The sequence below is a fragment of the Micromys minutus genome (genome assembly GCF_963924665.1).
Source record: "Micromys minutus genome assembly, chromosome: X".
In the NCBI taxonomy this organism is placed as follows: domain Eukaryota; kingdom Metazoa; phylum Chordata; class Mammalia; order Rodentia; family Muridae; genus Micromys; species Micromys minutus.
In genome coordinates this window covers 53,388,384-53,416,042 of record NC_137970.1, presented here as the reverse complement: position 1 = coordinate 53,416,042, position 27,659 = coordinate 53,388,384, and the positions used below count along the sequence as shown (strand labels likewise).

The following is a 27,659-nucleotide window of genomic DNA, read 5'->3' as shown; positions in this document are numbered from 1 at the left end:
TGACATAGACCTTCACATGCAGAAAATGATGACCTCAATAGCAACACTTCTCTTGACTCTGACTGCTGACTGCTAGGTTTCTAGGCCTGTGACACCACAACTGACCATATTGCTTGTGTTTGAACTATTTTTCATCTGGTCCTCTATTTGCCTTAGCAAATACAGCTTTATCTCGTCAGTGGCTCTAATCTTTTCCATCAGTCACCTGAATAGTTCTTTGCTAGTACAATTTGCAAATGAAATCTGAAATGCCAGAACAAAAAGTTTATCTATTATGAACTAGAAAGCTTCTCACTTTCTACTTCTCTAGAATTTTTAGACCTGAACTTATTTCTCCACAGAGAAGCTGGAAAAACTGCACACCAGTTAAGACAATTAGTTTCTCTTATAAAATGGGTGCCTAACATAGAAAAAGCAAGCAACAGAAGAGATCTCAATTGTAATTACTTCTGAACTCCTGCACAGCAAACCTCTTGTACATATTCAAAAAAAGTGCATTAGAAACCTAGGAGACCAGGTTGTATCAAGCCGATTTGTTCAAAACTTGCTTAAGTAAATCATCTTTTAAAAGCTTTGGTTGTTGTTCTTGTTATTTTTGTCATTATTTTCTTATTAGGAAAGATGTCGACAATACCTGCCCGGGTTACTTCAGAATATGAACTAACAAATGAAGTAATTATGAGATTCTTTATAAATTGTTGAATGCCATCTAGACTGAGGTGTTAGTTAAATAAAGAATTTATGATTATATATTTGAATACTCATTTCCACTATGTAAATAGAGGAAAAATGTTGACCTTTGGGTCCATCTCCAAATTTATTCTATCATAATTTATAGAAGTTCAGATTATCCACCTGATATTATAACAACTGAAAAATCTGAGAAAACATCATAAAAATATACACTATTCTCATTCCTGATGTATTCCTATTCCTTCCTGCAGTGGGGCTTAGTTGCAATGAACCATTATAATTTTAGTAAATTTTGCTAAAAAGTTACAAGACATTGTCACAAAGCAGCCAAATCAGATATTAAAACTTTAGTGTTTAGGATCCAAAGATTATTTTATATTTTTTTCATTTAAAATAGTTATTCATGTAACTGACTCAATTATAAAACTAAATAACGCAGAAAAGAACTCAACTTCCATAGGAACTATAATAATTTCACGTTAGCTTTGTTTTATGCTAAGTTTGAACACATGTAATAGTTACTGAATTATTTTAAGACATAAAATTAACTCATTCTTTACATCTCCATTATTCCAGCAAAAAGCCATAGAAATTACAGTGCCTCCTTTCAAGTATAAACAGATGAAATTAAACATATTTACTTATCTACATGTGATTTATGATGCTGTATTTCACAGCTTGGCACCCAAACAAGCTATGAATAACCATAGTAAAAGGAAAACTCCAACTTGAGGAGACAGGGTAGTAAGTTTTTTTACATCAAGTAGCAATGTATAACCATAAGCAAAAAAAAAAAAAAAAAAAAAAAAAAAAAAAAAAAAAAAAGAACCAAACAAACAAAATCAAGATCATTTAAAACTAAAGGAAATATGAATACAATAATAATGAATAAATAAGGTTTCCTGAGTTTACAAAGTCATTTTTTAGAAACACCACTGGGCATTTTGAAACATACACTTTATTAAAATATATGTTAAATGAACAATCATGAGATTATATCAACATAGAAACAACCTAAACAGCCATCATCAAGAAGATGGATAAATGAGTATAAATCCATACAATAAAGTACTATAGAGAAGCAGAATAAATCCATCACCACTATATATTAGAATACAACTGAGGAACTTTATGATGGGCTACAAAAGAAGACAGGAGCACAAAGCAGTATGGTTTAATCTATATAAGAAATTTCAAAAGCTGCCTAACCTAAGTAATATATTGATTGGGAAGTCAGGAGATAAAAAAAAGCAACATGCATGACAAGAAGGAGAAGACAGAGGGAGACCTCTCCCATAATCAGGAGAGAAAATGAATAAAAATATATTATTGGAGAAATTTAAAAATAAAAAAGGGAAATTATACATGAACTCAAACAAGAGAATGCTTCTGAAAAGAGAATTGGAGGATTAGAGTTAGAAAAGTACTCTAAGTGCACAGTGGTGAACTTACAGAAAATGCTGGTTTTTTTCCTTGAATTGGGTGACATGTCACAAATGAATTATTCTCTATGTCATACACAGAAAATTATTGGTTCATATATTTTACAAATACCATTCAATATGTATTGAACACTTAATACATTTCAAGATACAGTCTATTTTCTATATTTTTCTAGTAAGCTTTATGATCCTAAGAACCATATCTTTCAACAGCAGCTGTTCTAAATAAATACACATAAAATTTAAGCAGTTTAATTTCTGTGGCTTAGTTAATTTTCTTTCTAACACATACTTTACAATCAGATATTCTAGAAATATGTGGGTACCTTTGGGACTTAAAACATCAAAGAACTCATATAAGCAATAAACCTGGTAAGTGTTTAGTACAGACTATAAAAGTTTTTTTTTTTTTTTTGCTTAAGACAAACAACAACAGCAAATACTCTCTACAAATACTTTCTAAATGATCTTATACCAATAAAGATGCTTCTTAAAAATTCTATAGTTTGAAAAAACATGTTAAAAATTTAAAGTTTATTTTTATACATTACATACATATAACTTTAACAACAACTTTTTGAAACTCACATTTGTTTAAGTTTTGGTCGATTGTTCTAGTATCTACGGTTTTACTGAAGGAGTGATGTTAAAAATAGTATGCTAAGGGAAAGTCTTTCAAAACATATATCTTTACCTTAACCCCCCAAAGTTAGTTTTCCAGCAATGAAATACAACTGTTAAGGGCACACAGAGAACTGATGACATTTCCAAAGCTTTCAGGTTCATAAGTCTTGTTCTCCAACTCTAAAGTGAGATGCAAACCTAAAAATAACCTTTGCACGGTTCTGCCAATTGAAATGATTTCTAAACTGTACTTTCCCAGAACTTTGTAGTGAGAAATGGTCTCTCTCTCTCTGTCTGTCTCTCTCTGTGTCTCTCTCTCTCCTTTTAAAGAAGCACAGACAGTTAGAAAACTGTCATAGAAGCTTATGATCAACTATCTTTAATACAAAATATTCGCTTTTAGAGCCAGTTTTGTTAAAAAGGAAATAACCTTTAGAATAAAAAGTGTGTGGCATTGCATACATTTTCCACAGGTTGAATTTTAAAAGTGAGGCAAATGACAAAACTTCTGAGATTTAGCCATCATGATATAAATATTAACTTTCAGAGAAATAACATAGTACATGTAATTTCTATGACACTGAATTTGAAATGCAACAAATATCTTTAAAATTCCCTCTTTTCCTAAGTCTGAAGAGTGGTCTAATAAATACACCTCTGGACATTACAGAAAGTCGAAGGAACGTAAAAAACGCCAAGCACTATCAACTGCCACCCACGATCCACTCCCACCCATTATAGAGATTTTACATTAATTTTATACCATACATCAGCTATGCTTAAGAAAAATAATAACTCAAGTAATATGAGAAGGAATTTCATAGCAGCAGTAACTCTCAAGTAAAGCCTGACTTTTCCCCCCTTCCCCTTCAACCCTACAACTCTAAGGCTCAAGATCCGTTTAAAAACCTCGACATTACCAACCACAGTAACCCCTCAAGCCGTTCTTTTAAACTGTCAGAATTTTTAAAAAGTACTTTAAAAGTCCTATACCTTTGTCTTCATCCTTTGAGACTTAAGCTCTGAGAAAGGGGTGAGGGACGCCCAGGACAGTGTGAAATCTGAGGGACGAGGTGGGGCGGAAGGCTTAGCGGCGTCCCGGTTGACAAAAGAAAGAACTAGAAGTCTGGTGGGATGCCGGACCAGGTTGAGCGCAGTTATCCTGAGCGCACGTGAAGCATCTGAGGGGGAGGGACCTAAGCTTCAGCTTTCGGACTCTACCGCCCCCAAGCGACCAGAGCTTTCCTAACCGAAGATACTCACTGCGGCCATGTTGGCGTCGTCCCAGTCCCCGCCTCTCTGGCTCATGGGACTCCACCCACCACCGGTTCCAAACCGAAACAGGAAGTGGGCTAGGATCCCTCGAAACCGGCGACAACTGCCACCTACCGCGCGCCCGAGCGACCCGCGACCTGCGACCCGCGACCCGCGTCTCGCGACTCGCGGGTGCCCGGCCTTTGTCCTGCGTGTTACCGGCCCCTCCCCCTCCTCCGAGCCCCGGAAGCCGAGAGATCATGTCAAACATGGAGAGTATCCTTTCGGACGGTCAAGGTGCTACCAGGGCCTTGGGGGCCAGGGAAGGGGGGAGGGCGAAGGCAGGGGGCCGGGGACACGCCCAGGGGCTTGACCTTTTGGGCCCCCACGTGGGGCGAGGGCGCTGTAGCGCATTTGGGGAGGCTCCAGCGGTCTGGGCTTGGCTTTTTTTTTTCTGCTCGCTGCCGCTGTGGCCGTCGCAATTGCTGCTGCCGCCGCCACCGCCGCCGCCATCCTGGACTGTGGGGAGGGTCAGGGGAGCCTGTGGACAAACTGAGATGATTGAGTCCATACCGCCTCTTGTTGAGAATTTCTGTCACCTGCTTTATCAGTGAATTTTGGCCTCTTTGAAATTGACAGGGAACGGTTGTCAGAACCGAGGGGAGGCGACTGGAGTGTGCCTATGGCTCTGGGCGGAGATGTAGGTTCTGAATGCGTACGTGGCCGAACAGCTTTTGGAGAACTGCCCTTTAATGACAGCAGGTGACCGCTGATGAGGTTGAGCGATTGCTAGGAACCCTCCGAACTAACTGTGCTTGCTTTCTGTTCCCGCTGCATGTTAATTTAACAGTTGAGGAAACTCAGGTTATTTCTGAAGCCATGAAGTCCAGCCAAACCTGTGGGGCCACTTAGGCAATTAGTAGGGGCTAAGAATAAAGCTGCCTGGTGACATGACATCATGAACACTTTTTTTTTTAGTACTAAAATTCCATCACAGAAGCTCCATGTTGCTGTAATTTTTACTTTTTCCAGAGGTTAGCTTTAGAAAAAAAAATAAGATAAATTGCTTTTTTTCTTTCACTCCAAGGTAGCAAAAAGATAAACCGTGGGTAATGGTAATTGTTCATTAGCTCATGTTAGAAGCTCCTTTGACAATACTAGTTTATAAGCCTGACATACAGGTAAATTTTTTTGATGGGCTAAATTTTATGTCATACAGAATATCTTGCTAACGTAACTACTTATGCAGTGCTAGCCAAGAAAGATATGGCGAAAATTAAAATGCTAGCCTTGAGAAGGGGTGGAGATCATGGAAAGAATAGGTGACCAAGGAAGGCCCAGTTTCTACTACATATAAAAGAATAGTGAACATAGTATAGTTTAGTATAGTATAATATGTGTGTATGTCTGTGTGTGTAGTATAATATAGAGGCATAAAGCGAAGAACCCTGAACTCTGAGTCAAAAGATCAGTTTTATTTCCCACCTCACTCACTTGGGAAGCACATTATCTACCTTCTCAACCCTAGAAAGGTGTTTTTAACGTCAAAGGAAACAGTAGTAGTGCCTACTGATTTTGAACATACTCTGAAGTATGAGAAATTTTAATAGCTTAAAAATTATTAGCTCTTTTTCCTGGAAATTTTGAAAGGCTTAGAGGTGATACCTCTGAAAGTTTTTATTTTTTTGTTCTGAAAATATAGGGACAGGTTACTTTTACTTTGTCTAGCCTGCCTTGTATTCCTAATGACAAAATATATGGTTACTATTCAGTTAAAACTATAAACATGTTCTTTTATTTTTAACTCACAGAGTCCAATTAGTGCTGCTCCTATTTAGATGGCTGTTGGCCCATCCACTCAGACGTGGGCAGCCTAGCAGTAGCAACCATTTGATGAAAAGTCATTCCCTCAACTCCAATAGCCTCAACTGCCAGTAACTCCTCAGCTAGAGGTGAGGCCTCAGTAACCCCTATCCTATCAGTGCTTGGATTGTAATGGGCTTAAACCTGTATAAATATTATACAGGTAGACACAACTTCTGGATATTCTTGTGTATGTACAACAGCCAAGTCAGATCCAGGAAACTATATTGTATAATACTTATAAAAATATCAATATAAATAACTTATGTACCTAATAACAATGACCTGCGTTTTAGTCTGTTATGTACAAGTAGTAAGGTTTAAGTTGACTCAAGCCATATGATTACTCATCTTGGCTCATTTATGTGTAAACCAGACCCCCCAACACACACAAAAAATATAGAGGTAGGAAATAATATGGACTCATAAATAACCTGAAGTCAAATTTGAAAAACAACTTACCCTTTTATAAAATGTAAAAATCTCATTGTATTGTAAAAAGATTGGCTGTGATTAAATAATTTAGTTGCCCTTGTAACTTTTCTCGGCCTTTGATTAAGTATGTTCATCTACTCTTTGTACAATGGTAAAGCTCACTTTAAATTTTTAATTGAAGCCGGATTTAATTACTGTGACATGTATGTATGGGTTTTAGTGTTAGGTTAATTAAATGAATGAAAAATTAGATAAATAATTAAGGGTTACTCCTGTGGTCCTTGCTGTTGTTCCTCTCTTATAAACCCATGCATAAGTCATTTTACTATTGGAATTCAAGTGTGATTCATTAACAGGAACTTTCTGTTTTCCTAGTCTAAACTGAGGTCCTTCCATTTCTAAAAATCTTAGGATTAGTGTTTTCTACCAGTTACTCCTGTTTCTTTCTGCATCCTTTTACCCTTTATTTAATCATCTCTACCCTTGGAAAGGATGTTTACATAACTCTTTCCTTAGACTATGAATTCCTGGGGAATGGGGTGATTTGTCTTCAAATGCTCATTTGCATACACAGCAATGGTCCTGTTGTAGACAAAAACTGAGCAAATGACATTCTGTGAGTAGTTAGTTATTAATATACTTGAATTTGGGTCTTTATTATAGACCAGATCAATACATTAAATTAAACATACTACTGCCATCTTTTAGCAGCTTTTGATTTGGGAACAGAAGTCATATATACATGAACCTAAATACCAATGCAGAGCAACTCCTAATTCAGATGAATGCTAATGTGTGGACTTAGTAAATGTTTTAAGATTGTATGTATAGTTTTGACTATTACTATGTGTATTTTTCAGATAATATTATCTGTAGCTATAATAGTTTTAGGCGTTTTGACTCGAGGGAGGTTACAGACCAATGAAGTAGATAATAAGTACTGGACATACTCTTAAGTTCAAAAAGGGAATAAAGGACTGGTATCACCCGGGGCTGTGTTGCACACAGAGATGTCTAGGTCCTTAAAAATAGCTGTTAGTCGTTGCAGATCTTATGAATCCCTTTAAATCCTAAAGCAAAACAACTCACATATCAGGATCAGACTTGCCAGCATTGATACCCTATGTGTTTTTCTCAAGGCACTGTCAACATAAACAACCATCCTTGCTCCAAAGGGAATGACATAGTTTAATTCTGAAGCCAAGTATGATTAACCATGGCTGAGGAACATAGATTCAGGTTACCAAAACTGCTAATAGTTGAGTGGATGTTTTATAGCAACAGAAGAAAGTTATAATTTAAGGCTCTTTTGCAATATTTCATTGGAGACATCAGATAGGTGGTACAGCACAGTAGAAAAATCTCAGCTATAGGCCTCATACCTATCTGAGAACACTCTTAGCTTTTTGGTTAGTGAAAGCTGCTGGTCTGTTAATACATTTCAAAAGGTTTTATCTGTTAGTCACAGGATGTTAGGCCAGGTAGAGGTGGGCAAGGAATGACTGTTAAAGGGACTAAAGATAGCCCAAGACATATTGTAATTAGGCCCTGGACTTGCATAATTCCATGCTCTCCACAGTCATGGAAAATCTAATCAGCTATGTCAGCCTTGCTGAAGTTCAGTAAATGGTGTGGCCTCTTTACCAGAATCAGCTCCCACTGCTAACAGAGTTTTACATTTGCCCATTACATTGGTCCCCTGCCAGTACATACGTAATTTATGGCTTGTAAAATCAACAGAATGATGTCTTTTACAAGAAGTATGACATCTTGTTTTGAGGTCATCCTTTCCGTACTATATGAAGAACAATTCTGAGAGTCCCTGGAATAGTTAGTATGACTAGAGAGATAAGCTGCATTTGAGTGCCTCTTTGTTTCTGTATTCCTTAGTTACTACATACATATCCGGCCATAGCAGTGCTTCTCCACCTATGGGTCATGAACCCTTTTAGGGGTGTTGAAGGACCCTTTTACAGGGGTCACATATCAGATATCCTGCATGTCGATACAGTTCATAACAGTAGCAAAATTACAGTTAGGAAGTAGCAAAAAATAATAATTTTATGGTTGGGGGTCACCAAAGCATGAACTATATGAGAACCACTGATCAATAGGTTTGTGTTTTCATATTAGTAAACTTATCTCTAAAGTTAGTTCAGATGATCTTGAGCCTGATTCTTTTGCTCTCAAATTTACCTCCCTAAAATACACGCAGTAGTAATTAACATACTGGAAACTTAGTAAGCCAGCCAGTTTAAAACATAATGCCACTTATCAAATACATAAACAGTCTCTGGTACTGGTAATCTGGCTTTAACCATATAACAATAATACATGAAAACAGAAGGGAGGAAGAGGAGGAAAAAGGAGACTTAGGAGCCTAATGGAAAAGCAATGTACAGTGGTTTATAGATAAAAATTAAATGCATTTTTTGTACACTAATCAAATTTTTAAAAAAGAACTTTTAGATAAAGGCATTTTTTAGAAAAAGAGAATAGAGCTAATATTTCCCCAGTATTTTGAGAACATACATCTTCAAGCATATTAATTAGACATAAGAATACTTATTCATTAGGCCATAAACTGAAATAAATTTCAAAAAAATTGTCAGCTGAAATAAATTTCAAAAAATAACTCAGTAGTTAATATATTTGCTTTCTTCATGTTTTTTTAAAGTCCTGAGTCTTTGTATTTTAAAGTCCTGCCTATAATTTATTTCATTACTTTTAGTCCATCACGATGTTTTTTAAACTATATTTTAACTTCCATTTATGGTATGAATGTTTTGCCTTGCACATACAGATATCTGTTTGCCGTGGGGTTGCCTGGTCCCTGTGGAGGTCAGAAGAGGTTATCAGATCCTCTGGAATAGGAGTTGCAGGCAGCTGTGAGACATCCCATAGGAGCTGAGAATCAAATCCAGGTCCTCTACAAGAACAGCCAGTGCTCTTAACCACTGAGCCATCAGTCCAACCCTATGTTGATATTTAAAAGTGGTTCATTTTTGCTGACCTTTGTTTCTTTTTTGTTTATTATTTGTGTGTACACTACATATTGAGGTCAAAGGTCAGCATTTGGCTGTCTGTTCTTTCTTTGAGTCAAGGTCTTTGTAGAAGCAAGGTCTTTCTTACTGTTTCTGTTATACTTTGTATTCCAGAAGAGCTGGCCCAAGAACTTCTGGGCAGTTTTCTAATCTTCTCTTCCTACCTTTCAGTGAAAATTTGGGGATGATACATGCATGCCACCACATACAGCTTTTTTCGGTAGGCTCTGAAACTCAGTTATATTTATTTGTTTGTTTGCCAACTTGTTACAAGCTAGTCATCTGGGAAGAAAGAACACCTACAGGCAAGTATCTGAGGCACTTCATTGAATGATTGTTGTGGGAGGGCCCAGCCCACTGTTTGCATTGCCATCCCTGGGCAGGTAAGCTTGGGTGTTGTAAGAAAGCAGGCTAGCATGGGGAACAAGCTAGGAAACAGTGTTCCTCCATGGTCTCTCTTCAGTTCTGCCTGGCTTTGCTTTCCTTCAGTGAGGGCTATTGGTAATTTCTGGGAGCCTTCCTGTAACATTTCACATAGTCACGTTCTCTCTGCAGTCTCTATGTGCCTTAGTTACTCAGTTGTTCCTTGTTCTTGGTGAATTTGATACTTGAAAATCCAAACTGCTCATTTATAAAAATGACATAGGTCTTAGTAACAGTACTGTGATATTAATGATATATTATTCTCAAGACATCACTTCAGAAACTAATATTGACATACCTCATTATTGATGGTGTTGAACTTGACTAATACCTAGTTTCTTCAGTGTAGTTATTTTTCTTTTGTAATTAATATTGTATCTTCTACTAACTTGTTTGGGGGGGGTAAAAAGAAATAACTTGTTTTCTTTACTCATAAATTTTGTGATTAGCTGCCTTATTTTATAAAAATATCTGATCATTTTTAATTATTTTAACATCAAGTTGGTATGTCTTTATGCTGGACAAATGATTCTTTGACTAGATAACCTTAACCTATATTTTCAGAACATTTATTTAACTTGAAGTTTGCTGCAAAGGAACTTAATAGGAATGCCAAGAAGTGTGATAAAGAAGAAAAAGCTGAAAAGGCCAAGATAAAAAAGGTAGACCACTTTTAATATTTTTACTTTTCTAATTCACAAAAATAGATAAATAAAGATAAGTTACTTATATATTGTCTCTTTAGGTAAATTATTGTCCTATGTAGTTTATAATGCCTTCTTTACTCTGCTTAAGCTTTATTGCTATTTGTATGTGTAAACATAGCTTACAAGATTGTGTACTTTTGAATTGCTGCAAATAAAATCTGTCCTTAGCTAATTTCATTCTTCTTGAGGAGCCCATTTCTGCTGATTCTAACACCAATGCATTCTAAGGTTTTATCTCTAAACATTACCGACAACTGATGTGTATTTTGCTTTGGTTATTTACTACCAAGTGTCTCAGGACACAGTAAGTAGTTTTCCTCGGGGATATAGTAAAAGGTTTCAATGCAGACTCAGCAACAAAAACCTGAGATTTCTGAGACTTCATGGGGAAGTCTAGGAGATTTCTGGTCACATTTCTTTCTAAGAGTACATTTTTAGTGGAGTCACATTGGGACAAGCTTAAGTTCTCCAACAAATCATAACATATATGAAACATTGCCTAACAGAGAAGTCCTGGATATAGAATTCTGAAGGTTTTATTGGTAATCAGTTGTGTTTAGACTTTTTACCTAGTACATGCTCAAATTCCAGATCTCTGGAAAGAAATTAGTTGTTTAACACAAAATACTACTGTTTGCACAAACAAGTCAGCCATAGTGAAACATTTTGTCTCCATATTCATTGTACATAATGATGGATTTCGAAGACATTTCTGAACAGGTATATCGTGTATCGTGACAATATTCAGGCCACACCCTTTCCCATATTTTGTCTTGAACTGGTGTCTATTACCTCACACAGTCTCACTTCTGCTTTCATGCCCTATAGCCATATTTGTATCTGTATAAGAGCTTGGATTTGTAGAACTGAGAGAAAAATAGGCGTACACTAGTTTGACTTATTTCATATACTCTTATGCTCCTCATTGCATACATTCTTCAGCAAACTCCCTCTGATGGCTATGGAAACATCATTGGGTGTGGACATATGTGTAAATACAATTTTCTTTTCTCAGCTGTTGGGGGAAACCTAACATGGTTCAATAAATATGGCTATATAAGTTACTGTGTTATATGAAGATTTAGAGTCCTTTGAATATATCCCCAGGAATGTTGTGGCTGAGTCATATAGATAATCTATTTTTAGTTTTATGTCTATTTTTAGTTTTGTGTTCTGCCTCTGTGTTCACTTCCATAGTGACTCACCTAATCCACATTCCTACTAGCTGTATATAAAGGTTGCATTTTATCCACATCCTCATTAGCATTTAATGTTGTTTAGTTAATGATAGCAATTCTGAGCAGATAAGGTGGAATCTTCATTTGTTTTAATTTTCATTTCTGTACTGGCTAAGGACGTTAAACATTTTTTTTAAATTATCTGCTTTTAAAAATTTATCTTTTGAAACCTGTTTGCTGATTTTATTATGCCATTTATAGCTTAGATTATATGCTATTTTTAGCAGTTCTGTATGTTATCTGAAAAATATAGGTTACTAAGGCTAGAGGCAGACTTAGGAGTAAAACTTTTGAAGGATAACATCTTCAAGCATACTATGTTAATTAGGTTGTGTACATGTGGATTTACATGGTTTTCTCTCATTTTCTTTTTATTATTGGAGAATTCCATGAATACATCTGATGTGTCCTCTTTAGTGTCTCCCCTAGCCCTTCCACTGTTCCCTCCAAATTTATTGTGCTTTCACTTTAAACCCACCAAGTCTGTTTGGTGAGATCCATCAGTACATAGGTCTAGGGCTGCTACTGGCACATCTTGAGCCACATCTCTGAAGAAAACTGATTCTTCTTTTACCAGCAGCCATCAGTTGTGTTTACCTTTCCAACTAATGGTGGGACTCTGATCTGCTCCACCTCCTTGCTGGGTTTTTTTTTTTTTTTTTTTTTTTTTTTTTGACTTGATATTGTACAGGTCCCTGCGCATAGTCAATAGCTGCTGGGAGGTCATGTGGGCCCGTCACATCTAGACCATTCTGTTTCATAGTACTCATCTACTACCCTGGGTTCTCTTTCTGCTCACTCTTTCACAGTGATCCTTGATCCTTGAAGTGGGGGTGAGTGATATAAATGTGTCATTTAGAGCTGAGCACTCCATGGTCTCTTATTCTATTCACATTAACTAGTTGTGATCTTTGCATTAATCACTATCTTCTGAAAAAGGAAGCATCTCTGATAGAAGTTGAGAGCTGCACTGGTCTGTGGTTATAAAGGAAAGTATTTAAGAATAAGTTTAATACTATGTCCATTTAGCAAAATAATAGTAGTAGGTTTGCCCAGCTATGGACTCTTGGCTCCATTAAAGGTACCTGGCCTAAGTTCGATCTTGTGGAACAATCTTAAATCTAATAAAGAAAAAAATAACTTATTGGCTACTCCCAGGCCACTCAGTACAGTTGCTTGAAGGGCTCACAGCTGGGTAAAACTATTAATTACTTCATTCCCTCCATATTATGCATAGCAGCTTCCTACTATGAAAGCTAGCCAGTAGGAATGAAGTGTCAAGCTCAAATCTAGCTTGATTTCCCACATGTTCTATGACTTGGGTGTGTGCTATCTTCAGCAATAAGGTCTTACCTTCAAGATCTGAAAGGAGTAATCAAAAGTAGTGACAATAGCCTGGAAGTGTGGGGCATAGGAATGTATCTATCAGACTCTAATGGCAAACAAATAAAAAGGGGTTAACTTATATCTGACACTGGATTTTTTGTTTTGTAGCCTATAGTGTTTGTCCTTTACTCCTTGCCCCTATTATAGGGTGCTACAGTTAAACATTTTTATATATACATTTATTTTAGAATGCTTCTACAGTAGTAGGTTTCCATATGTTATTTTTCCAAGTGTCTTAGGGTTTCTATTGCCACTGTGAAACACAATGATCAAAAAGCTAGTTGGGAGGAAAATGTTTATTTGGCTTACATTTCCTTGTTTTAGTCCTTCCCTGAAAAGATGTAGGACAGAATCTCAAGAAAGGGCAGGGAGCCAAAGGCCAGAGCCAATGCAGAGACCACAGAGGAGTGTTACTGGCTCAGCCCAATGGCTTTCTTAGCCTGCTTTCTTGTAGAACCCAGGACTACCAGGCCAGCAGTGGCACCACCACCCAGAGTGGGGTGAGCCTGCACAGCCTGATTTCATGGAGACATTTTCTCAATCAAGATTTCCTCCTCTTGGATGATTATAGTTTGTATCAAGTTGGCATAAATGTAGCCAACAGGCCAAAGGTCTTTTATGGTCCTTCACCCTAACTCCCTCCTGTACTCGCACTCCTTTCCCCTCGCACCCCTACTTCGTCCTTGCTCCATTGTTCCCTATCCTTCTTACCTCCTACGATTTATCAATGTTCCTTTGGAAACCTCCTCCCCTGGCCTCCTCCTATAAGTTTCTTGATTTCCCTGTGTACTCTAGTTGAAAGAAATGTATCTAAAATTTCAAAGCTATCATTCAGATATGAGACATAACTGGTCAGGTGGCTTTTGTCCTTCTGGGTCTGGACTTGCTCAGTCTGGATGATTATTTCAAGCTCTGTCCATTTGCCTGTAATTTTATAATTTTATTTTTCTTCACCAATGAATAATATTAAACATTTTCATTATATATTTGTTAATTGATGGGCATCTATGCTGTTTTCATTCCCTGGTTATGGTGAATAGAGCAGCAATGAACATGGATGAGCAAGGATCTTAGTATTAGCATCTGAATCCTTTGGGAGTGTGTCCAAGAGTAGAATAGCTGAACCATATGATATATGTATTGCTAACTTTTTAAAGAACTTCCAAGCTGACTTCCATAGTAGCTATTACTAGCTTGCCACTGGAGTAAGATGAAATATCAAAGTAGTTTTAATTTGCATTTCTTTGATAGGTAAGGCTACTTGAGCATTTAAAAATGTTTCTTAGCCATTTTTGTTTCTTTGGTGTGGGGGGCATTTATAGTTTTATTCCCCATTTGTTTTTATTTTATTTCGTTCATATTGAAATTAATTTTATGTAATATATTATGATCATGGTTTCTCTTCTATTAATTTCTCGCAGATTTTTTCTATTCATCTATTCCAATGCCTTCATTTTCACAGTCTTTAGAAAACAGACAAATTAAGTAAACATGATATTAAAAATAGTAGCACAAGAAATATATACACACAACCAATAAAAAAATCAGAAACTATAATGTGCATGTAAGGGAAATGCCCAAAAGAAGCAATATGAGACAAAAAAATCTATGAAAATAACATTGAGTTTGTTTTCTGTTGGCCATCTACTGCTAGGGCATAGGACCTACCCTTTAATGTGGTTTATATACCCAGTGAGACTCCATTGGAGCAATTATTTTTCTTTTACAAGCTTTTGTCAATTGAAGATATCTTCTTGGTTAGTGATAAGAAATCAAGTCTACTTCAGCCTCTCAATGCTGGGACCCCATCTGGCTTGGACCTGTACAGGTCTTGTGCATGTTGCTATAGTTTTTGTTAGTTCCTATGTGCCACATCAGTTCTGTTGTGTCTAGAAGGCCAAGTTTCCTTGGTGTTTTCCATCCCTTCTGGCTCTTATAATCTTTCTGATTCCTCTTTCACTGGGTTCACTGAGCCGTGTGTCTCTTACTCTCAGAACATTGTCCAGTTGTGGGTTTCTATATTTGTTCCCATCTATGAGAGGAAGCTTCTCTAATGATAGATGAGTGGGGCACCAATTTATGAGTATAGCAGAATGTCATTAGGATACATTATATTGACATGTTCTTTTAGTAGAATAGTAGTATTTGGATTTCCCCTATGTCCCTCACCTATGAAACCTCTTATTCCTGGTCCCCTAGATAGTGTTAGATAAGTATTCCTTCTCACAGACTGGGCCTTAAATCCAATATGATAATGGTTGGTTATTTCCACAACTTTTGTACACTATTGCACCAGTGTATCTTACATGCAAGATCAAAGAGTTTGTATCTAGGTTAGTGTTTACCTTGCTCCTCCTATTATAATATACAGGGTACCTCTCAGTACCATGAACGTTAGTCAGTAGGGGTAAAAGCTCTAAGTAGAGACTAGATTGACTTCTCCGTGTTCCATGATTATTTAGGTGCTGTCTTCAGCAGTAGAGCCTTACTTACTGTAAGTTTGTGGTGAACAACTAATATCCTTGGCAATAATCTGGAATATTTAGAGGTTTTCATGGGATCCCTTTAGCCAACATCTCAATTATATGTAACCCATTCTGGCATTGGAGGGATGTCTCCTTGGGGCTTTTCCTTCCCTTGTATTCATTTATTCCATTTTGATTATCTGGGTGAACTCGTTAATGGTAGGAGGTACTTTGAGTTGCTTATAGAGGATGGCCTTTTGTCTTTTGCAGCCTGATGTAAGGGGTCCATTTGGGGAAGCAAATAAGATTTCTTGGGCTAGATAACGTGCCCAATGCTGAAGTTCTTGGGCCTTTTCTCAGAGAACTCATTACCTTCTTGGCCTTGGACTTTTTCATGAGGCTGGAGGCACAGGGTACTTTTTCTTCTTGGCTGTCTTTTCTTAGGTATCTTCCTTGGTTGAAGGAGAGAGTACTTTTATTTATGTATTTACTTTACATCCCAACTTCAGTCCTCACTCTTCCCAATACCACCTCACACAGATCTCCCCTACACAACCCATAAGCCTGGTGTGGTGGCACAGGCCTTTAAACCCAGAAAGTGGATCTCTATGAGTTTCAGACCAGCAAGGTTTACAAAGCAAGTTTCACCACAACCAAGGCTATTACACAAGAGAAACCTTGTCTCATAAAACCAAACTCAAACAAAAATAACAAAAAGACAAAAACCAAAGCAACAACAAAAAATATTCCATATGTAAATATATTGCATTTTTATTCGTCGGTAGACATCTGGGGTATTTATAATTTCTAATAATCATAATGGCTAATATGATTCTTACATTATAAGAATATTCAAGTATCCCTTCTTGTACCTGTATGTTCAAGTGTATGCCTACATTTTCTCTCACAGATTCAAGTTAGCATGCTGAGGTCACTCCAGGTTGTGACCTGGGGAAGTATGTCAGGGTGTGACTCCTGGAGTTCTTCAGGCATCAGGACTGAGGTTACAGTGTTGCTTTGGATATTCAGATCCTTCTTCATAATTGCACATGTCTTTTGTTAAATTGAGTTTATTTTGAGCATTTTGTCCTTTCTTTCTTGAGAGAACTATAATAGGAAAAACCTTAGATGAATGGGCATGAAAATTGTGTCCTGCCTTGAATGACAGAGCATTAAGTGTGAAAGCTGTTTACTACTGGGCCAACTGAGGAAGAAATAATTAACTGTACTCCAAAATTTTAACTTTGTACTCAGTTGATGACTATCTTCTGTTGTCTAAAACTCAGCATAGACATTTGAGATAGGAAGCGGCTAACCAGATTTCATACTGTGAGATTGCCTTTTAGCTTTTGGTAGCTTCACAGCAGAAATAGTAGCATCTGTTAATGTTTGTCTATTAATTTTGTGGCCATCACTGCTTGTTTTGTTCATGTTTACCAAACCAGTGGCAAATAGGTTTGAGGCTTGTTTCTTTGAAAGGGTTTTTTGTTTTGTTATTTATTGATTTATCTATTAAAACATAATGTTTCATTACGTCTTTTTCATATGTTTAGTTTTTGTTGATTCTCTCTTCCCCCTGATCCTCCTTCATCTCCAATGTTATGATAAATTCTCTATATTCTGTCTTATTACACACTTCCCTCAATGCCTCATGGACCCCTATCTGTTTTTTTGGCCTCTACCCATACTTACCCCAACCTAAATATACATATTTAGCTGTTAGAAGCTAATACATACAGAAGAACATTAGGCATTTGTCTTTCTGAGCCTTAACACATTAGAGTTCTAGCCACACTTTAATTTAAAACATTTGAATATTTTAAGTTGTCTTTTGAGAACCTGCCTCTGCTTGAAATTCCCTGGTTCATTTTCTATCCTAGCAATATGACTCATGTAGTTTAAATTACTTACTGTTTGACTTTCTACAAAAAAATAAAAAGTATTCAGATCGCTACATTATAGAACTCTTGAAACTAAAAATAGGAAAACTGCAACTACCAACTCTCAACAATTTGATAACCAAAACAAAACCTGGATAATGGCAGTAACAGTTTACAGGCCAGTGTGGACAAGGGAAATTTCACAAGGCTTCACCCCATGATGAAGAGCTACAAGCAGTTAATTACAGCTAAGAAAGAGAATCAGAGAGATATCCTTATTGGTTATTTCCCCATACTAAATGGTCAAGCCTAAAAAATATATACGCACAAGGAACACTAAATGGACTGAGCAGATTGTATTTATCAATTTATTCATTTACCTATGTAACACTAATAATGAATGAAAAAGAGGGTGTGAATTTGAGAGGGAAAGGGAAAGGTACATGAGGAGCTGGAGGGAGAGAGAATGTTATAAATATAGTGCTCATGTATGAAAGTTTTTAAATAAAGTAAAAAAAAGCTTTCAGAAACAATACAGACAGATGAAGGGGAAATTTTTGAATTAACATTTTTCCCTCTTCAGAATATGGGTAATGATTGTTAAAACACTGAGTTGCTTTCCTTAGGGAAGTATTAATGGGAACAGGGACAGAGTGAGGAATTTAAAAGCTCTTGAAGGACTGGACAGATTCTTAGGCGGTTATATTAGTTTGGGTTTTACTGCCATGAACAGACACCATGACCAAGGCAACTCATATAAAGGACAACATTAAATCGTTGGGGCTGGCTACTGGTTCTGAGGTGTAGTCCATTATCATCATGGCATAAAGCATGGTAGCATACAGGTAGGCATGGTGCTAGAGAAGCTGAGAACTGTACATCTTTTTCAGAAGGCAAACAGGAGAAGACTGTCTTCTAGGCAGCTAGGAATAGGGTCTTTCAAAGCCCACCCCCACAGTGACACACTTCCTCCAACAAGGCAGCACCTCCTATAGTGCCACTCCCTGGGCCAAGTATATTCAAACCATCACAGCAGTTAAGAGCACTTTGGTGCATGTTTTTATAGACTGGTTTACAGAGTAAGTTCCAGGATAGCCAGAACTACACAGAGAAACCCTGTCTCAAAAAGCCACCAAAAAAGAACTTGCTGCTTTTCCAAAAGATCCAGACGCAATTTTCAGCACCCACAGGATGACTCAGGGTTCTGTGACTCCACTTCCTGTAGATCTGGTATCTTTTTCTGGCCCCTGAAGGTACCAGGCATATAAAGGTTCCATAGACATACATGCATACAAAGCACTCGTAAAAATTAAAGTTTTATAAAACTAAAAGCTACTGATATTGTAGAATCTGAATTTGATGGCTGATAAGGGAGGGAAAGAGGAAGTTATGAAAAATGATTCTTGAGTTCTGGCTTGGGCAAATGGTTAGGTGGAGGTGTTGGTTTTTGTTTCAGTATAAAAATGCCAACAATTTATCAGGTTGGTTGAGGGAGAATGTTGAGCTTTTGATAGTGCTAAGTGATATATGCTACCTGATATAGTGGCCTAATAAGAAATTAATTTTCTCAGGAGTCTAATTGGTAGATTTCATCAGGAGATAACATATAAGATTTAGTGCTAGGATTATGGCCTCATGTGGGAGAGAGTAAACAGAAAGGACCACAGCAGTATAACTAAACCAGTCTGGGAAATGCCTGAAAGAAACAGAAGCAATTCATGGCAAGAAGGGTTGACAGGCAGAATATATAAGATAATTCAAAATTACCGGTTGGATATGACCAGAAGAAAGACAGTAATGACTTTAGTTAAAGAACAATTTTAGTGGCACAGTAGTAAGGTCCTGGTTACACCAAGTTGAACTATGAATGCAATGGTGAGAATTTGAAGGCATGTTCTGCCTTTTGCTCCAGACTTAAGTATTTGCCCATGATTATATCATTTCTGCTTAATCCACTTCTCACATCTACTATTGTCCCCCACTAAATGCGAGTGCAGATTTCTGTATACACAAAATATTCAACTGGTTCTGATCCACTATTTTTTGTTTTAGTAAAGAACTCATGTTCTTGCATAAGCCATAAGCGAGTCTTTGTTGCTTACTGTTTTAGCTCACTTGCTGTCCAATATATAGATATATGTGCCTCCCATACCCTAAGCCAGACTCCATAATTCCTTATCTGCCCACTTAGCCACTGCCCTTATACCCTACCACTAGCTGGTTTATCTGGATCTACCACTGTCCTCTGGCTGTGTCTGCCCTGGGTATTCAAGTGGTCATTTTAAACAGTATATTGTGGTTGTTTTAGTCTTTTGCTTAAAGCAGTGGTTCTCATCCTCCCTAACACTGTGACCTTTAAATACAGTACAGTTCCTCATGATGGGGTGACCCCCAATTGTAAAATTATTTTCGTTTCTGCTTCATAATGGTAATTTTGTCACTGTTGTGGATCATAATGTAAATATTTGATGTGTAGGATATCTGATATGCAACCCCTATGAAATGGTTGTTTCCCAAACGGATTGCAACCCACCGATTGAGAACTACTAGTTTAAAGTTTCCAGGTGCCTTACAGCACATCTAATGTAAAACCTACAGTCCCTGAAGGCCCTATCTGATCCACTCTACCTACATTCCCAGCCTCCTCTCTTTAATGTGGTCCAGAGCACAGTGGATTTCTCAGCCTTGTTTTTAGGTTTTCCTTAGCTGTATCTTTTTCCTGGACAAAAACCTTCTTTTTCTCCCATGTATTTGTAGGGCTGGTTCCTTCTAGTCGTTCACTTTAAATGCCATTTATTTTCAAGTGTTTGTCCCTAACTACCTAGCTGAAAGTACCTCATCATATCACTCATTTTATTTCCGCTAAAGCACGTATTACATTTATGTAATAAGTATCATTTCATATGGTATATGCTCTACTTATTCTTGTTTTCTTCTACCTCTGGGGAACATCGCTTACTAAATATTTTAGCATTAGTACCTGATACATAAGAATTCAGCCCGTTAGTACTCCAGGGGACATGAAAAAATGTTTTTTGCTGTTGTATGAGGTTTAATGGGGAAGGGGTTGTTTGTTTACTTGGTTTTGGTACTAGGGAAACAACAAACCGTTAAGTTCTGTGCCCAGTTCCTTTCCTGCTGTCCCCCCTCACTCATTATTTGCAAATGCCTTTGAAAAGCCCGCTGTTTTTATTAACTGTAATTCCACTTTCTTTAATTTTTGTTGGATTTTTGTTTTGTTTGTTTACCCTTACATCTCTCTCCCAAATGGAAACAAAAAATATTTGTACTGCTCATTCAAATCATCATGTCTTAATCCATATTTTAATAAAACCACCAGTAGCATTTGTTAGGGCTCATTACCCCTTCAAACACTGTTTTTGATTTGGCTTTTAGGAAATCAAGTTTACCACTCTTCAAGCTGTTGTTTCCTTTTGTATTTCTAATCTACATTGACTCCAGAAATGAGTTTGTCTAGTCTTCTAGTATTATTTGCATATTGTTAAATAAATCTAGCCAGTGGACCTGAACAGTGAACTCCTGTTTTCAACTGTTTATTTCTTCTATGCTGATGACCAAGGGGGAAAAATCAAACTTTAAATACAGCTCCTTATATGCCGTCCTCCTGTACAGTGTTTCTGTGTGCCTGGAAGGCATTTTCTGTCATTCAGATAGAACAAACAGCCTTAAATGGTATTATGTTTAACTTAGTTTCATACATACACCTGACCCTTCAAAAACTTTTTGAAAACTTTTAGTGCCCACTTCATATACCCCCTTACTCTCTTTTAAATTCATAGCCTTTTTTACTGTCATATCTTTATTTTGTTCGTCTCCCTGACACCTACTACTACATCCTTCCGTCCCTCCCTCCCTAACCCTCTCTCTCCCTCCCCCCCTTCTTCCCCCCTCTCTCTAAGACAGGATCTTACTTGCATAGCCTTGGTATGCCTTGAACTCAGAAATTGCACTGCATGCATGCCTGTCTGCCTCTGCCTCCCAAGTGCTAGAATAAAGCCATGTGCCACCTCTTTATATATCTGTCACCATTACCATTTGTAATTGTCTTGCTTATTATCGGACTATGCTTGGATTGTATGTTTCATAAGAACCCAGGGATTCCTTTGAGTTTACTGGCAAATTCCAAGTGCTTAAAATGCTGCCTTGCATTTGCTAGATGCTAGGCTTTCAGAAAGTGAGTAACTGTTGAGAGAAAGCCATTTTAATATAAGGTAATATTTTCCACTTTAATTCTGTATTCACATGCAGGTGTTCCTTTTGTAGGAATTTTTAATTAGCTAAAATTAACAAAATGGGCATCAAACCAACAGAATCCCTTGAATATATTACAGGAGAAAATGCTTCAATTAAGGAGGCAATTATTGTTGAAAGGCAATAGATGTATATGTGCGTGAGAGGCAAACCCAGCTAGTCAGCTATTCAGGAGGCTCAGGCAGAAGAACTGAGAGTTCAAGGCCACCCTGGGTAACTTAAGGAGAACCTATGTCAGAATTAAAAACATTCTATTTGAGTAGGAATATAGATCAATAATTTTAACACCTAAGCCACAAATTTAATAGATATTGAAATACCAGAAATTAAACCATTAAAAATTACATAAAATTACCTTGAGATAAAGTGTTGTTTAAAGCACAGTAAAATAAATAGACAGCTATTTAAAAAATCTAATCACATACAAAATGAAATACTAATCAACAATAGAGAAAAAGTTTATATGACATGTAATAGATACACAGCCACTTAATATGAAAAAGTCCAAACAGGTAGAATACATGTAAAATCCTCAGAAAAACCATAAAACTTCTTTATGTACTGTAAAAGCTAATGGGGTTAATTATGTTTTTTTATTAAATTTTTTGTTATGTATTATGATCATATCTTTTCTCTTCCCCAACTCCTTTTAGATCCTCTCCACCTAACTACCTGCCCAACATTATGTTCTCTCCCCCTCTCCTTCCCTCTCTCTATATCTTAAACAAAAAGAAAAAAAAAAAACCAAGAGACAAAGAAATCCACAAAAATCATTATTTGCCTGCATGTATATAATATACGTCGGTTATAGTCACTCCCTGTTACCTTTGCTTTTCTTTCTCCATCCTCCTGCTGGTACTTTCACCAAAACACCCTCTTTCTACTTCCTTGTCTTTAAATACAAATCTAAATTATACTTTTGAAAGAAGATATAAATTGTCTTTCTGAGTCTGGCTAATAATAATGCACACTTCTGTTAACTTTTGCACAAATGTCACAATTATATCCTTTATGGTGGATCTGTACTCCAGAAATTCACACACAGAAAATGTGTGAAATACCACATTTTCTTTGTTCATGTATCATCTAAAGTGATTCGATAACTTGTCTATTGTAAATGGTGCCATCATAAACAGTATTACTTGTTGGTTTTGAATATATACCCAGGAGAATTAAAATCAGATCATTTGCCAGTTCTATTTTTACCTTTTCAGGAACTTTTATATTGATTCCTAAAAGATTAAAAAGAGTAGTTTATAGTCCCACCAACAGTATGTAAGGGGTAAAAGTTCCTTTTCCTCATATATGCACCAGCATATTCAGTCTCCCTTTTAGTCAAAGAAATGCAATGAAGTAATATATTCTCTTATTGAAAATATATAGTATATACTTTGATTATGGATTTCCCTCTCCCAACTCATCCCAGTCCCCCTTCTTCCTTCTTCCATATATATCTACTTCCTTTCTGTCTCATAAAAAAAAAAAAAAAAACAAGCAGGCAACTAAGGAATACTAATAAAAATCAGATAAAACAAACAAAAAAAAACTATTTAGAATACAACCAAACAAACAAACAGGGAAACAAAAAAAGAAGCACAACAACACATACAGTCACACACAGGGATACATAAAAACAAAACTGGAAGCCATAATACATATGCAAAGAACCTGTAAGGGGTTAAAAATTAAAATGCCTTGACCCAACATTATGAGACGGGGAACCGCCAAAGTTGCCATCTAGTTCTTTTTGTGTTGGCAAGTGGCTATCTATTGGAACCAGATTCTTGTTGGGGATGGAGGAATGTGTCCACTTCTGTCAGCTCTAGGAACTCATCTGCTGAAGATGCTTACAGACCTTGTATTTGCTGCCTCAGTCTCTGTGAGTTCATATGTATGTTTGTTCTGTTCAGAGGGCCTTGTTTTCTTGCTGTCCTCAGTCCTCTTCAGGCAGAGAGGCCATATTTATCTCTAAGTGCTCAAGGTCTTTCACATTCCTTGTACATTGTCTCACTTTTATCTCTTGTATTTATTTGTCCCATCTCTTGCTTAAGAAAACTTCTTTGATGATGGCTGAGCAAGGCACAGATCCATGAGTATAAAAGAATGTCATTTTGAGACATTTTATTGTCCAAAATTTCTAAGGCAGTTCTTTACTACTGTGGTTCTCAATGTGTGAGTTGATTCCTTCAGAGGTTGCATATCAGATACCCAGTATATCAGATACTTACATTACAACTCATTACAGTAGGAAAATTCCAGTTATGAAGACATAATAAAAATAATCAGGTCACCATACTATGAGGAATTGTATTAATGGGTTATATAGTATTAGGAAAGCTGAGAAGTAGTGCTTTAGTAAAACAGTAGTATTTCATTTTCCCCTAGGTCTCTGACTGATCTAGTATCAGGTTCTTGGCCACCCAAGCAGTGTCAGCTATAGGTTCTATCCTTGAGAAAGTATTACATTTTACTTCTGAGATTATGGTGGCCTATAATAAGATCTTATGTTGATTACCTGTGACTAAAACTAGAGCACTATTCTAGAAGATGAAAATTGTTATAAGCAGCATAGAGTGTGTATTTGAATATATATATCTGTATCCACTAATTTGATATCCAGATATCTATCTTATGATAATATCTGTAAAGTGTGTAAAGCTATATATACTAGGAGAGTTATAAAATTGCCATTTATTTTGTTGAAAAACTGGGCTTTCCTTCTTGAATTTCTCTTCTACTTTGTTGTATTAGAGGATTATATGAACTGTTTATTTTATTTAATTTTTTTTCTTTAGATAAATTTGTTCCTCTTTTGCTCTTCTGATCCTATGGATTATACCAGGAAAAGGCTGGATTCCTGTCAAGGCATTGTCATATGCATATTCAGTAAAAACATACAGAAAAACTGCTTAATGTCTGTGTAACATGTAGAATCACTTTATGTATGATTGCTAGCTTCTTCCTATATATAACCTCTGTATAATACCGCCCTTACAAATGTACTGGAACTTTGTTTTCAACTTCAAGAGATTCCTTTTTTACCTAAGAGAAAACAAGATAGAAAACAGTGCATTCCATGCACCTTCTTTTCTTATAAATTTGTTATGTAGTAATAAATATGTTTATATGCTGGGATGGCATATTCTAAAAATTACAGTGAAGTGGGCATGGAGATGGGATTAGGATCAATTTTTAACTTTTCATTTCCTTCTATTATATTTTTAGTCAGGGTCTCATTATGTAGCAGGGGGACTTGATATGTAGACAAGGCAGGCCCCAAATTTAGAGTCAGCTTGTCTTTGCTTCTTGATTGCTGAAATTAAAAGTATGTGCCATGTGCAGTATATTCTGATATCTTAAACTGTTAATACATGTGTATTTTCTAATTGTGAGATTAAAAGAAAATAAGATTTTACATTATTCCTTTACTATTTTAATCATAATTAGTTATTAAATGGCTAATTAAAAGCTTTTATAAACTATAGTAAATCTGGTATCATTTATGTTTTTTAAAATATCCATACTTTTGCTCTTTGTCTTCACTGGTATCTCAGTTTGTTATTTTTCCAACACTATTTTACTTATGTTTTAAAATAGGCCATTCAGAAGGGCAATACAGAAGTTGCAAGAATACATGCTGAAAACGCAATCCGTCAGAAAAACCAAGCAATTAATTTCCTGAGGATGAGTGCTAGGGTTGATGCTGTAGCAGCCAGAGTTCAAACTGCAGTAACAATGGGGAAGGTAAGACTAAGCATCTGTCAGAGTAACACTTGAAGGAGTTTAAGGAAAATAAGATTTACAGAAACCACAAGTCTGCATCTATTGCAAGGTATTATAGGATGTAAATAAAGGACTTCATGGAAAATTGTACTTAGTGAGAAAAGTGAATTTGGCAGTGAACTTTTCAGCCATTCTATTTGCTGTTTATTAAAGAAATGACAATAATATAAAATATTACCTATACTAAGATGCATAATGTGGTTTTACTGTGAAAGAAGTTAGTTATAGACAAGTTTCCTAAGTTGATATATGTATTAATGGTATGTTTAAACGATTACGAAGTTTACATGTTACTCAATCAGTTTTGTATTTCACATAGGTGACAAAATCCATGGCAGGTGTAGTTAAATCTATGGATGCTACACTGAGGAGTATGAACCTTGAGAAGGTAAACTGTGAAGAAGCACCATTCTCACTTGATGTTCAGCTAGCATCTTTTCAGGATACATTTTTCTCATGACCCTCTCTTTATAGATTTCTGCCTTAATGGACAAATTTGAACATCAGTTTGAAACACTGGATGTTCAGACACAGCAAATGGAAGATACAATGAGTAGCACTACTACCCTCACAACACCACAGGTAAGAGAAACACTTTTCCTTTGAGTACTTTTTTAAAGCTGAATTGATCTGGCCATATTCACACATGCTTGTTATCATAGTACTTGGGAGCTAAGGTAAGATTTCTAAGAGGTTGAGACCAGCCTGTGCCATGGAGTAAATTCCAGGCCAGCCTAGGTTACATAGTGGGAACCACTCTCAAAATACCAATCACCCACCTTTAAAATATAATGGCTTTATGAATATAAATCATCTCCTTACCTTGTATAAGCGAAACGTACTCAACTGCTGGTAGGAAGCTTGGTACTGTTCTGCCCTCAGATTGTTAAGAATGTTTTAGAGGATAATGTTACCTAGCACCTAGTGTGGTTTGGAATTCTGGTAATTTTATTAAATCACACATGTAGAATCTAGAGCCTGTTTCCACATGCTGGCTAATGCTCTTATCTTATTAATAAAACTTAATAGGCACATAATATTTGGATAACATATTTTGACACATATATTGTTTAATGTTTAAATCAGTGTCCACATACCTACTTAAACATTTGATATTTTAAATGCTTTAAAATGGAAAATTCTTTTTTCTAGTGTTTAGAAATATACATTATTGTTACCATAGTTATTCTTTTGCACAGAAGTACACCAGAAATTGTATCTCAAGTCCTCCTGTTATTTATTACTAATTTATCAACCTTTTTATGACCCAATCTTCTTCACCCTCTGATAACCACAATCATATCCTCAACTTGTATATATAATTGATATTATGGAGTACCTGTTGTCCTCTGCCTAGATAATTTCATTTAACATTTTGCGTTTCACCTATATTGTCACAAATGATAGACTGTTGTTCTTTGGGGTGAGTAAATAGTATTCTGTATGTAGTACAAGCTCTTTTTCTATATTCATTGGTTGATCGACATCTAAGATGTTTCTGTTTCTTAACTCTTGTAAATGCTATCACAATGAATGTGAGAGTACACCCATGTCTCTTTAACATATTGTCATTTCCTTGGAATATATAATTTATGGTGAGATTGCTCAATCAAATTGTAGTTTAAGATTTTAAGGAAGGATTATACTGTTTTCCATAATGGCCATACATTTCACCAGTACTATATATGTCTCCTTTTTTCAACATTTTCCTTATTAAAGTACATTATATTAGGTCAAGATGATTTCATAATTAGCCAGATTTCAGAAATACGAGTAAATTGGAAAGATGGCATGGATTAAATAAAGGTATTTGAATTTCCAGTCCTACTCTGCTGCTAACGAACTTTGAGATCTAGATTAAGATACTACCCTGATAGTGGGTAAGTCTAATCCTGTAGAGGCCTGATGCCCCAGCATAGGTTGATACTGGGGTGAGGTGTTCTCTCAGAGGTGAAGGAGAGGGTGGAACTCTATGAGGGGTGAGCAGGAGGCAGGCAGCATTTAGGTATATAAATAAAAATACACTACTCTGAAGTTCTGATGTAGCTGAGTTAGTAGAATGTATGCATAGCCTGGACAATTTATGAACACTATTCTTTGATGGCCACTTTTCTGTTATGAAGTGTTTTATTGCATTAGAGAGTTCGGGT

The 27,659-nt window shown here is 36.4% G+C and overlaps 1 protein-coding gene across 1 annotated transcript in view; it reads left to right on the top strand.

The window, feature by feature from the left end:
- The first annotated feature begins 4,115 nt into the window (after positions 1-4,115).
- LOC308414778 (charged multivesicular body protein 1B2) overlaps positions 4,116-27,659 on the top strand; it is a 34,433-nt gene continuing 10,889 nt past the window's right edge. Inside the window, exons 1-5 of the mRNA XM_080910010.1 lie at positions 4,116-4,289; positions 10,343-10,440; positions 25,324-25,470; positions 25,829-25,897; positions 25,984-26,091. Of these exons, the coding sequence (XP_080766136.1) occupies positions 4,274-4,289; positions 10,343-10,440; positions 25,324-25,470; positions 25,829-25,897; positions 25,984-26,091 (438 nt within the window). The 5' untranslated portion in view covers positions 4,116-4,273. The remainder of the gene's footprint in view (positions 4,290-10,342; positions 10,441-25,323; positions 25,471-25,828; positions 25,898-25,983; positions 26,092-27,659) is intronic.